Below are 12,752 nucleotides of genomic sequence, written 5' to 3' on the forward strand. Positions count from 1 at the left end.
GTTCTAGCTGAAAGAGCTTCAAACTTTTTATTTTTCCTTTAAGAGATATTCAATGTTGAGATTGTGTGTACTAATTTTGACTGCACTGCGAGTTCTGCTGTGTGTTATAATGTCTCTGTTTCTGAATTAACACTCATCTGATCTCTTCGGGTCATGAGAGAGGGCCGCCTCAGATCAAAGAGCCAGACAGACGGCGAGGGGAGAAGAGGTGAAAGCAGTTATTTAAAACAAGACAATGACTCAGTCCTAAGACAGATAAAGAGAGATAACAAATAAATCATACTGTATGTAAAATATCTAAAGACTCAACAAATCAAAACTAACAGCAAACATATTGATGAGAAAATTTGTACTTGCATCTCGCCAACGTCAAGTGGGTGAGTGCGTGTCAACCAAGAGAAAGCTTTGCTCTGAATTCTGGGAAATTAAAAAACATAAGGATTTCAGTTGAGGCTGCTTTTAAATTTCATCCAGCCCTTTAAGCTGCCCAAGGTTACTTCTCTGAAAATGTTTATTTATTATTAGTAGTAGTCATTGAAAACCTCATGCTTTTGAATGACTGTTCATTGATGTTATAAAAGGACATTTACACATCTTAGCGAAATGGCAGAGACAGTTGAATGTTCAGAATACAGCGGTGGCTGGTGCTTTTCCAGACTGGAGAAGCACAGATGTCACACTGTACTTATTAAAGCTAAGCATGTGCTTAAGATTATTTAAGATCTGTTCTGTCTGTGTGAGCTATGGAAGCCTGTTTCCGCCACTGAATAAAAAATAAAAAAAGGTTATTGCGACTTTTTATCTTACAATTCTGACTTTTTTTCACAGAATTGTGAGATTTGCGAGTTATAAAGTCAGAATTGCGAGATATAAAGTCAGAATTGTGAGATATAAACTCGCAATTGCAAGTTATAAAGTCAGAATTGCGAGATATAAAGTCAGAATTGTGAGATATAAACTCGCAATTGCAAGTTATAAAGTCAGAATTGCGAGATATAAAGTCAGAATTGTGAGATATAAACTCGCAATTGCGAGTTATAAAGTCAGAATTGCGAGATATAAACTCACAATTCTGACTTTTTTTCTCAGAATTGCGTTATATAAACTCACAATTGCGAGTTATAAAGTCACAATTGCGAGATAAAAACTCGCAATTCTGACTTTTTTTCTCGCAATTGCGAGTTTATATCTCGCAATTCTGACTTTTTTCTCAAAATTGCGAGTTTAAATCTCGCAATTCTGACTTTATAACATGCAATTGCGTGTTATAAAGTCAGATTTGCGAGATATAAACTCACAATTGCAAGAAAAAGTCAGAATTGTGAGTTTATATCTCGCAGTTCTGACTTTATTTCTTTATAAACTCGACAATTGCGAGTTAAAAAGTCATAATTGTGAGATATAAACTCGCAATTCTGAGAAATTAAATCAGAATTGTGTGATATAAACTCGCAATTGCGAGACATAAAGTCACAATTCTGATTTTATTTCTCAGAATTGCGAGTTTATATCTCACAATTATGACTTTTTAACTTGCAATTGTCAAGTTTATATCACACAATTCTGAGAAAAAAAAAGTCAGAATTGTGAGTTCGTATCATGCACTTCTGAGGAAAAATTCAGAATTGTGAGTTCGTATCACGCAATTATGAGAAAAAAAGTCAGAATTGTGAGATAAAAAGTCGCAATTACCTTTTTTATTTTTTATTCAGTGGCGGAAACGGGCTTCCATAGTGAGCAGTGTCTGAAATGCGGAAATTAAAGGCTGTACTCCTCAAACTACGTCTAAACGGTGAAAAAAAACTTAACGAATACCCAGGCAATCTATTAAGTGTGAAGAGTTGAACCACAGAGTTTTATTAACAGCAACTGGGAGAAACTGGAAACTGTTGATACATTAGAAAAAATTAACCAATTGTCAAGTTTATATCACACAATTCTGAGAAAAAAAAGTCAGAATTGCGAGTTCGTATCATGCACTTCTGAGGAAAAATTCAGAATTGTGAGTTCGTATCACGCAATTATGAGAAAAAAAGTCAGAATTGTGAGATAAAAAGTCGCAATTACCTTTTTTATTTTTTATTCAGTGGCGGAAACGGGCTTCCATAGTGAGCAGTGTCTGAAATGCGGAAATTAAAGGCTGTACTCCTCAAACTACGTCTAAACGGTGAAAAAAAACTTAACGAATACCCAGGCAATCTATTAAGTGTGAAGAGTTGAACCACAGAGTTTTATTAACAGCAACTGGGAGAAACTGGAAACTGTTGATACATTAGAAAAAATTAACCATGAACAATGAAGAATCAAGATTGTTATCCTGTCTGTTCTTCAATGAATACAGTGTAATTCGGTCATGTGAAAAGTGTAGCATACTACTATTTGAAACATTTATTATTGCATACTGCATATTGTTTCAAATACTAGTATGAAAAATGAAAAACAATATCCAGTATAGAATATATTCTAGGATGTAAACAGTTATCTGCATAATAGTATTCAGTTCCTAAGGTTTATATATTTCACATATTTTAGCTCTCAGTGCGTTCTCAGAATTCATTTCTGCACGAGTATAAATGAACCATCTCTATTTCAAGTTCACGTTAATATCTCAGTGTTAGAGGGAGCAAAATGTTGTTCAGGTGAGTCACAAAGATGAATCGGGTTTCTGTGAAGTAGTTGTCTTCTGTTTGAAACAAACCAGTGTTTCAGGCACTGCTGGGCTCGTAGGTGCTCTGCTTTGATGAGGCCAAATGAACGACATCAAAGCAGACATGTTTACTTTCATTGGGCCTACACTTCTCATTTACCTTCATTTGCAAGTTGACTCAATATTCCGGCTCTTCCGTGGCGAGCGGCGATAAATCAAACAAAAGGAAATGGATGTCTTCTTTATATCCATCCATCTATCCTGCTTTCTCTGAAATCACAGTGGACAAACAGAGCATCTTGACATGGCTGTGGAATAATCTCCCAATGCCCTTTAGTCTGGAGAGAACACAATGTGTGTGTTGGTGTGACAGTACTCATCAGTCAGATAACCTGCTTTAGAGATGCTCCAAGATGAATAATAGGTTATTTTATTAGGGAGCATATGCCAGCGGCCATGGTCAGCAACTTCTGCTGCTATATTTGAATGCGCTGCAGTTTTATATTTATTGGGCTGTGGAAGTTTTGTGCTGGTTTAGATATACAGCATTTCTTAACTTACATATAGTGTAAGACCTAGTGGCTGTCAGTGTAGTATAAAAGTATAAAAAGTTCCATGTTTTTATTTAAACCATTTGGTAATGATTTATGATTTATACCATGGTAATGAACTACCATGGTATAACCATCAACATCAACAGTATATTGTACTTATTTTGAAAGGGATATTATTATGCAACAGTAGGGTACCAATAGCAAAAGTATGGTTATTTATTTATTATGTACAAACTTGGGTTGCCAATGTTAACCTGTCAAAATGTACATTTTTTGAAATGTGTTTATGCGGTTTAAGGTTAAAAAAACACATTATTTTCCACATACTGTACATTATTGTTTCTCCTCTATTAGGGGAAATTTCACCCAAAAATGAAAAATTGTTCATCATTTACTCCCTCAAGTCATCCCAGATGTGTACACTGAAAAAATGAGATGAAGGATTTTCTTTGAAACAATTTTAATTCAGAAATTGCTACTAATAGTAATTTAAATGGGAAATTTTGAAGTAGAAAGGCTGAGATAGTTTTTTTTTTTTTCTAAAACAAACTCCAAAATCTTTTTTGAGGAATAATTTTTACAGCATTGGACTGTTTTTTCACATGAACCCAAATTAATTTTTTTTTAGAAAAATGATCCATCCATGATCCAGTCCATATAATGCGAGTGAGTGGGTGCCCAAAAGCTGACGCACCAAAAAGATGATGGTAATCCATATAGTACGACCCAACACACTCTCTTATGGCGATTCATAACTATTTTAATTGGTGGCCAATTCATTTGAGTTTGTACGATCTCATGTATATTTTAAACTTTTTTAACTATTGCTTCTTGCCAACTCTCGTATACACGCTTAAGAGAGGGTCACATTTACACTTGATGTAATTGACACATTGTGAAGCTAAACGTGACCCTCTCTTAAGCGTCGCTTCTCGTGTGATCTTCACAGTGCGATTAAGTTGTGCTTCACAAAATTTTAAGTGCATACATTTACCACAACTTGTCTATAACTGACATATAAAATCCTGTGAGATCACTTCAGAATGTTAACTTTGTCTCTCACATTTAATATTTCTAGTCTTGTGACAGCAATTAGAAGTGTCATGTGAAATCCCTATAGAAACTTTGATGACATGCCCTTAAAGGGGTCATAATAAAATGTAGCCACTTCATCTGGTACAAAGACTTCCATTCCAACATAAGAAAACAGTTTTTGCAAATATGAAATCTGCATCTGAAGTGGCATTTAGATTCATTTACACAGACTGTTTAATGCAGCTCAGAGGGGACATGGATGCATTTAACCTGCAGTTACAAATGCATAAATAATGCTTTGTTTTAAACGTAAAACATTGAATATTATTATTTCAAAAGATTTAAAACATGAAAAGATACTTGAAATGTGAAAGTAAAGCCGCCAGTAGGTGGCAGCAAGTCGAGTCATTGAGATTAAATTGATTCGTTCAAAATACTGATTCATTCAATAAGGAAACGCCGTCAGTTGCTCAGCGGCGCAAAACCGTGCTGTTTGGAACTATTTTCATTGGAGAAATACGGCAAAAACAGGCATCTAAAATGTAAGTAACTCAATACCAACTTTATCAAACTTGTATAAAATCAAAGTATTATTACTTCGTAACATTACACCACTGCTTCTATTTAAAAATCCAGTTGGTCCTGGCAGCTGTAACAAATTGTTGGGATTGGTTGTTAAATGATCAGTTAGAGCCGCTCGTTTACAACATTTCTACCACAATAATTCCTGTCAGGAGAGGTACAGTACTGTACATTTGCAATTAAAAACTGATGGAAAATTGACCGTGCTTGCTGTTGATGTGCTACATGTATGAAGCGAACACTTCTAAGCTGTCTAAGTTTGATTTATGATGCAGTTTTTCTGTATGCTTGCAGTTTTCATGAGAATGAACGTTATATATGAACATCATACAAAAATTACTCTGGAAGAACACACGCGCGCACACACACACACACACACACACACACTCACACTCCAGTAAAAATATGATTTGGTCTGGCCATTAAAACAGTATGAATATCCAATTTGAATAAATATATATATATATATAACACCTCAAATACAAATAAAAAAGTTTGGATGACAATGGAAATGTTTCTTGCTTCCATGTGATACAAATAAAGAGTAATACAGTCTCTCTTATTTATTTGCACAAGGCAGTAAAGTAGTACTAATAGGCTAATATTTGATGTTGTATATGAATATCACTTTTTTTTAGGATTTATTGGTCCAGTGACGTTTATGTTAGGATGATAATATGTTCCTATTATGTCTTTACTGTTTGGAATATTATCTGGCATAAAGTGTCCTACCAAATAACACAGTACAGTGTGTTTTGATATAAATATTGCTGGTTATTATTTGTGATTAACTCTCTCTGAATTGTGCTTTTGCAGATTGTGGCCTTAAGAGAGCAGAATGCCCATATTCAGAGGAAGGTGGCGTCAGGAGAAGGGGCTGAGGACTTGTTGGAGGGACCTGATGCCCAGAAAGTTCATGGCAAGGTGGGGGAGCAGGCTCTAAACTGCCTCAGGGTGGTTAATAGTCTCTCTACAGTCAGGCTGTGTTTTATGAATGCTAAAAGTACACTACCGTTCAAAAGTTTGGGTCGATAAGATTTTTGATGTTATTGTTTTGGAAAAAAAAAAATCTCTTATGTTCACAAAGGCTACATTTATTTGATCATAAATACAGTAAAACAGTAATAATGTGAAATATGAATACAATTTAAAATAACTCTATTTTAATATATTTAAAAATGTAGTTTATTCCTGTGATGGCAAGGCTGAACTTACCGTCAATTTCGGTCAATTTAATGCTTGCTTGCTGAATAAAAGTATTCATTTATTAAAACTCAAAATCCAAACCCCAAACTTTTGAATGGCACTGTACATAACTGGTGACTGGACATGATTTATTTTGATGTACAGTCAGTTTTCAGTCTAATTGGAAAAGAAAGAAACTACTGAAAATAGTTTTTGAACACCGATGTGTACAATAAAATCAATAAACCTTCCTCTGTACAGTCAACACACACTCATCCTGTCAGACTGTATTTCTGGATCACATTTAATGGGCCGTTAAACCAGTCGTAGCAAAATCTCATTCCTGCCTCACATTCCTGATGAAAAGATAACAAGAGAGTCGTCCTCTTCTCACTGTCACCGGTGGGCGCTGTGCGCGGCATTAGATTGTGTTGGCATGGTGACAGTGATGACAGGAATGTGTGACCTCGTAAAAGATAAAGGTTGGCACTTTCACAGTATATCTCAATTGGCCAAATTAATCTCCCATGATGCTCGATAGATTTAGTAGCAGTACTGACAATATCCAGGGCCTCTGGCACTGATGCATGGGTCCAGCCGACCAACTAGAGGTCACTGGCTTTGCCTGTACGTAACAAACAAATCTGACCCTCCCAAATAGAAACAGACAAAAAAGACCAGTGAGAGGGAGTGAAAAAGTGAGAGTGAGTCATTATCAGGCCCTGCAGCAGCTCCAGAATAAACCAGGCTATTCTTTGTCTTGTCATTCTCGTCTATTCACGATCACAGAACCCTCTTCTGGTGAAGTCGTGTCGATCTCTCATGGCTTCACAGCTGTGACTAGGGATGTAACGATTACCGGTTTGATGATAAATCGTGATAAAAGACCCCACGGTTAGTATTACCGTTTCATATTTTAATTATCACTATAACCGTATTCGATTACCGCGATTTGAACAACTGAGGATAAATAAATACTGTACTGCACAGGGCTCCAGTGTGCGACCAAATGGGCGCATTTTGCGATCATTTTTTCTGCCGGTGCGACTAAATTTTGTGTGCGGTCGCACTGGCGCGACCACCGCATTGTTTAACTCATAAGTGCTGCATTTCTGTTGCATGTGAGAAACATCAAACGGCAAACGAAACTGAAAGCATAACGAAACCGTGCGACTCGTTTGAGCTGCGCAGCACTTTATGTGTAGAGCCTGGTTTATACTCGCCGCGTCAGGAGCGCGAAGCTGCGTGCAGCAAAAATGACGCGAATATTGAGGAAACGATGGATGGGTTTCATGCTAAAGTAAAGTAAAAGACCGCTTCTTAAACCAAAGGTGAGCATGTTGGTATTCTTGTGGGACAAAAACATGCAAGCACTGTCACCGACTTTTCTTTTTGTTTTCATTTTGAAAAGCTTGTTATCTTTGCTCTTTACCTCACGTTATGCTATGGAGGCTCTCTTTTTTATTGATTTGATTCCTCAGTGTTTGCTAAACGTTCTGTAATTTGACGGAGTAAATTCTGTGTGCTCTGCAAATGATTTCATCACCCTTCTTGTCTTGGTGTCTGCACCATAAATTAAAAAGGATATAAAGTCTAATTTTAGTGCAGCACAAGACGTGTCAAGTTTTAGTGTGAATATGTGACAGAAATGTTATTTTAGGCATGACAAAGGAAAGAACTGCTGAGCCTCTGTTTCACACACTGAGAATGCAATTAGACTGAACAGACACAAATTTGCATGCTGGGAATTCAACAATCCAGATAAAGAGCCCTGTGCTAAATGACAGTTTCAGTGAATGAATGGATGAACTAGCTGAAACATTAAACGTTCGAACTAGTATAAAATATATTAATTATAGGTATTTTCTTTCATTCATAAATTCTCAGTGTGCTGTATTTACATTCGTTTAGTATAAATTAGTGTTCATTTAGTATTACAGTATCAATTTATGGTTTTACCATTTAATTGGTAATTCATTATATGATTATTGGACTTATTTTTATACTTATATATAGTATTTATTAAGTTTGAGTTTTTTTTGTTATTTTAGTAATTGGTTTTAGTTTTATTTAACAATTATAACCCTTATAATAATGTGCAGTTATACTGAATTAACAGATAGTTTAAACATCCTTATATAATCTGTTGAATCAATCTCAGAACATTTTTTCACTCTAAAAGAAAGTGTATTATGTTTGTTTGGGCTGCAGCGGTTGTCTAATGGGTCGATGGATTCGGGGGACGAGGCCAGTCAGGTGGTGGAGCTGCAGGAGCTGCTGGAGAAGCAGAACTACGAGCTGGCGCAGATGAAGGAGCGCATGTCCTCGCTGTCCTCCCGCGTGTCAGAGGTGGAGCAGGAGCTGGAGACGGCTCGCAAAGACCTCATCAAGAGCGAAGACATGAACAACAAGTACCAGAGAGATATTAAAGAGGTGCAGTATGGGTGTATGTCTCGCCTCTGTCTCAAATCAGACATAAATCTGAAATGCACTGCATTTCATTGGCCCTGTACTTGTACACTGCACAATAAAGTTGAATCTAATCTCATCTAAATTAGGCTGTGTCCGAAACCTCATCAGACAGTAGTAATCCAAATATGACGTTTGAATGTGTGTAACATCCTTTGTACTCAAATGCAGTTTTCTTAAATGGTGCCTTTATACAAAATTCAGTCTGTTATAGCACTGACTGACCAAATAGTGAAGCAGCTGCCTTCGGTTTCAGACACAGACTTGTCACATTGATAATTAGCGACAGCTGGACAGATTCTGGGAAATGTCTGTTGGATTGGAGATACAGCTATTGATGGAGAGAGGTTGTGGCAGCCTGGAGCAGTGTGTGTGCGTGTCTGTGTCCGAATGTGTGTGTTTGCTTGTGTTCATATTTGTCCTCAAGCCTATGTGTATAGGGCAGGAGTTTTGATTGACAGTAGACTGTTACACCTGCGGGTTCCATCTTAGGTGTGTGTCTGAGAGCCACTAACCAACACTCAATATGTGTGTGTGTGTGTGTGTACAGGCTATGTGTCAGAAAGAAGACATGGAGGAACGGATCGTGACTCTTGAGAAGCGCTATCTCAGTGCCCAGAGAGAGTCCACGTCACTACATGACATCACAGACAAGCTGGAAAACGAACTGGCCAATAAGGAGGCGTTCCTCAGACAGGTCAGGTTCTGACCACTTGTATTCCAATTTCATTTTCTTTTTAGCATTATTTCAAATTGCTTTGCTATACGGCAATTACTTGACTGCGTAGCGCACAGATGTTTTGAACTTGGCAACTGACAGACAGTCATTCCATTCGTAATTGAACATTTTATTCTGCTGAGATCATGGTCAGCATGACACCATTTCATATCTTGCCAAGTGATTTACCAGGATTTCTGAGAAAGTGCTGAGAGATGTGGGGAACAAAAACACGTCCACAGTTTTCACCAGAGATTTGCAACATTGTTTTATTTTTAGACAGAGATTAGTAAGTCTGTTAGTAAAATATGTTGATTTTAGTGATGTTTGCTTCATTATATCCCAAAAATGGGAAAAATTAGTTTACATTTACATTCATTCATTTAGCAAACCCTTTTATCCAAAGCGACATATTCTATTTTATAAAATTATCATTCCATGTTAACTCATCATTTTAGTTAGAAGTTAGTAATTTTAAATGATTTTTATTTCAGTTTTAGATATTTTTGTACTTTAGTAACTATTTAAGTTAGTCACCATGGCAACATTTTTTTTCTTCATGTAATATGTACATTTTATTTTATTACAGCTTTATTTCAATTAAAGTAACCTATTTTTAATTTTTGGATTTAACAACATTTTTCCATACAAGGTAAGTGAATTTAAACAGGTGCTGCCAAGCGTCAGTATGCATTTATCACCCTCTAATAAGAGTTTAATTGTTCCAAGAACAGGCAAAAAAAATGCAGTTATGTAATTTTGTTTGTTTGGTCACACTGAAAACGGCCACGATGATCCAATTGTTGCTGTGGAAGCTGGACTGTCCTATGATGTCTGCAATATGAGGATAAACTCTCACTGATCAGTCACTGTGTGTGTGTGTGTGTGTGTGTGTGTGTGTGTGTGTGTGTGTGTGTGTGCGTGTGTGCGTGTGTTTTTCCTCCCACAGATGGAGGAGAAGAACAGGCAGTTACAGGAGCGGCTGGAGTTGGCGGAACAGAAGCTCCAGCAGACCATGAGGAAAGCTGAGACTCTGCCTGAAGTCGAGGCTGAGCTAGCACAGAGGATAGCAGCTCTCACCAAGGTACTGTACTGGATACCACACAAACACACACTAGCTCTGCATTTAATGCAAACCAGTGTCGTGGAAGTCTTTAACTAGATTATCATTTGCTTTGATATTAACTAGAAGTAAAGTGAAGTGGATTATCTGGGAACACTTGAGTGATAACTCAAATGAACTGATTTATTGAAGTGAACCATCAGAACAAACTATTCACAGAAATGAATCAGACAAACAGTAATAATTGAGAGAGAGAGACATCGAACTGCAATTCATGTTGGGTTCAACTATTCAGGCTAGGGGTCAAGGGCCATTTTTGAGGTGGTTTCTCCTATTGACCACTGCACATTAAGGTGCTCTAAACATTCTTGGTTTGGTTGGTGGAAAGCATTACACTGCACTTAGTGTACATTTATTATGTGAATTGATCAGCATAAAAACTACAAAATCTTCAGGAGCAGTAGAATGAAATCTCTTTCAAACTTGTGTAGTGTACTGATAAGAACGATTTGAAAGGCCAATGTATTTGAATGGTCAAATCTTTCAGTATATTTTTTGTCTGGTATGTGTTAACAAATTGTACATGACTAATTTTCACCAAGCACAGAATAATTACATAATTTTGTGTATTTATTGCTTACTGTACGTAACTTAGATAAAATAAAAATTATTTATAAAAACGTTGTATTAGTAATATAATTAACTTCAGACGAATTTTTAAAATTATGTTGGTTATATTTAACTTTATAAAAAAAAATATAGCATTGTTATTTTTTTATTCTTTTTTTTAAAAAGTGTTATATTTGTTATATAATTATCTTGGTGAAAAAAATAGCATTTTTTTATTTTATTTGTTCTTTATGTATGGTTACTTTGTTATAAAATAAAAATATAATAAACTTTATACAAATTTGCATCGTTTAGTCTTTATAAAATTGTTATTTGTTATATAATTCATATATTTAATAGAATTTATATGATAATATTTCCTGTGTGCTACTTTTCCTCTTTCTTAAAAAAGTTTCTCACAGTGACCACTGCCCCTGAAAGGGTTAAAGAAAAGTAAGCATGTACAGGTACAAGACCGAAATTAAACTCTTGTTCATTCTTTAAACCACTGTTAACAAACTCTACTGTGGAAACATGGAGAGATAGAAATGATTCATACTCTGTTCATTATTAACGTTGTGTGGTATTTCTCTGTATTGTGTGGTTTGGTAGTCTGATATGGAAGCTAAACTCCAGGATATGAACTGCAGTCTTAGGAAGGTGGGGCTGAAAGCTTCTCTCTCTCTCTCTCTCATTCACTTCACTCTGTCTGGCTGTGGGTCTCTTCACTGCTGGTGTATTTCAGTTGCATGTGATGCTCAGCTGGGATTTTCTTCGCTTTAATGAGTTGCTGACATACTTGGTTCTTTCTGTTCACCCAGGAGAGAACAGAAGCTTAAGGAAATACAAGCTCCTTCTCTTTACCTGCCTGCTCAACCATGCCTGTGGTGTTTGGTGTGACGGCACCTTATAAACCAAACTCACAATCTCATAAATCTAAATGAAGATTCCAGCCAACATCATAGTCATGGTTCAAGGGTCTTTTCTCTGCTGGTTTGAGCTAATTTGTGGCTTTACATTTTCTTGTCTGACGAAATACAATGTGTGTGTTTGTTGTTCAGGCAGAGGAGAGACACGGAAGTATCGAGGAGCGTATGAGACATTTAGAGGGACAGCTGGAGGAGAAGAACCAGGAACTGCTCAGGGTCAACATCACTTTATATCACTAAATAATCTATACTTCCATACTATATACTGTTTTCACAGTATGCTTATTTTGTGCAGAATGTAAATTGTCAGATTGTGGAACATCCAAATTAGCAACTACATTTGCCAAACAATAAAACAGCACGCTGTGTGGAAAACTGTATCCCACAATGGAATGCATTCTAACTTGACCTTCCATTTCCAGTATGATGAATGAACTGAAAGCCAAGTCAACTATGATTATCATCTCCTCCTAACGGAATATTTTATTGGACTGTCAAAAACACAAAATATACGTTTTTACTTCTGAGATGATAACTGGGGAACGCTTGCAAATTTAAAACCCTCAGAGACCCAGCGTAGCAGAATTGCAAAGTTTGAATAAAGCATTGCTAATGCTAAACACAATTCAACAAATGTATCTATTTACAAAGCAAGTATTTGACATCTTATATTTATTTTATTTTATTTCTATGTGTCTAATAATGGGAAAATGCTTACATGCTCTGACATTTTGAATGTACAAACATTTTTCTCCACATTTTTCTCACACAATATAGTCCGAGCCTATTCAATGACAAAGATTATATCACTATTGTCTCATTGATTTAGCTATATATATATATATATATATATATATATACATATATATATATATATATACAAACAAACATACACCCACACACACACACACACACACTGATATAGCAGCATTAAACGTATATATGTGTGTATATATATATA

At 36.1% G+C, this 12,752-nt stretch overlaps 1 protein-coding gene across 1 annotated transcript in view; it reads left to right on the forward strand.

Annotated features, from left to right (window-relative positions):
• Positions 1 to 162: 162 nt before the first annotated feature.
• Positions 163 to 12,752, forward strand: part of LOC107749078 (liprin-alpha-2-like) — a gene marked incomplete at its 5' end in the record, with an annotated part of 37,880 nt that continues 25,290 nt past the window's right edge. Inside the window, 6 exons of the mRNA XM_016564126.1 lie at positions 163 to 208; positions 5,635 to 5,742; positions 8,215 to 8,436; positions 9,023 to 9,169; positions 10,140 to 10,274; positions 11,924 to 12,007. Of these exons, the coding sequence (XP_016419612.1) occupies positions 163 to 208; positions 5,635 to 5,742; positions 8,215 to 8,436; positions 9,023 to 9,169; positions 10,140 to 10,274; positions 11,924 to 12,007 (742 nt within the window). The remainder of the gene's footprint in view (positions 209 to 5,634; positions 5,743 to 8,214; positions 8,437 to 9,022; positions 9,170 to 10,139; positions 10,275 to 11,923; positions 12,008 to 12,752) is intronic.

Source organism: Sinocyclocheilus rhinocerous, unplaced genomic scaffold (genome assembly GCF_001515625.1).
Source record: "Sinocyclocheilus rhinocerous isolate Xijiao unplaced genomic scaffold, SAMN03320098_v1.1 scaffold1642, whole genome shotgun sequence".
NCBI classification, from domain to species: domain Eukaryota; kingdom Metazoa; phylum Chordata; class Actinopteri; order Cypriniformes; family Cyprinidae; genus Sinocyclocheilus; species Sinocyclocheilus rhinocerous.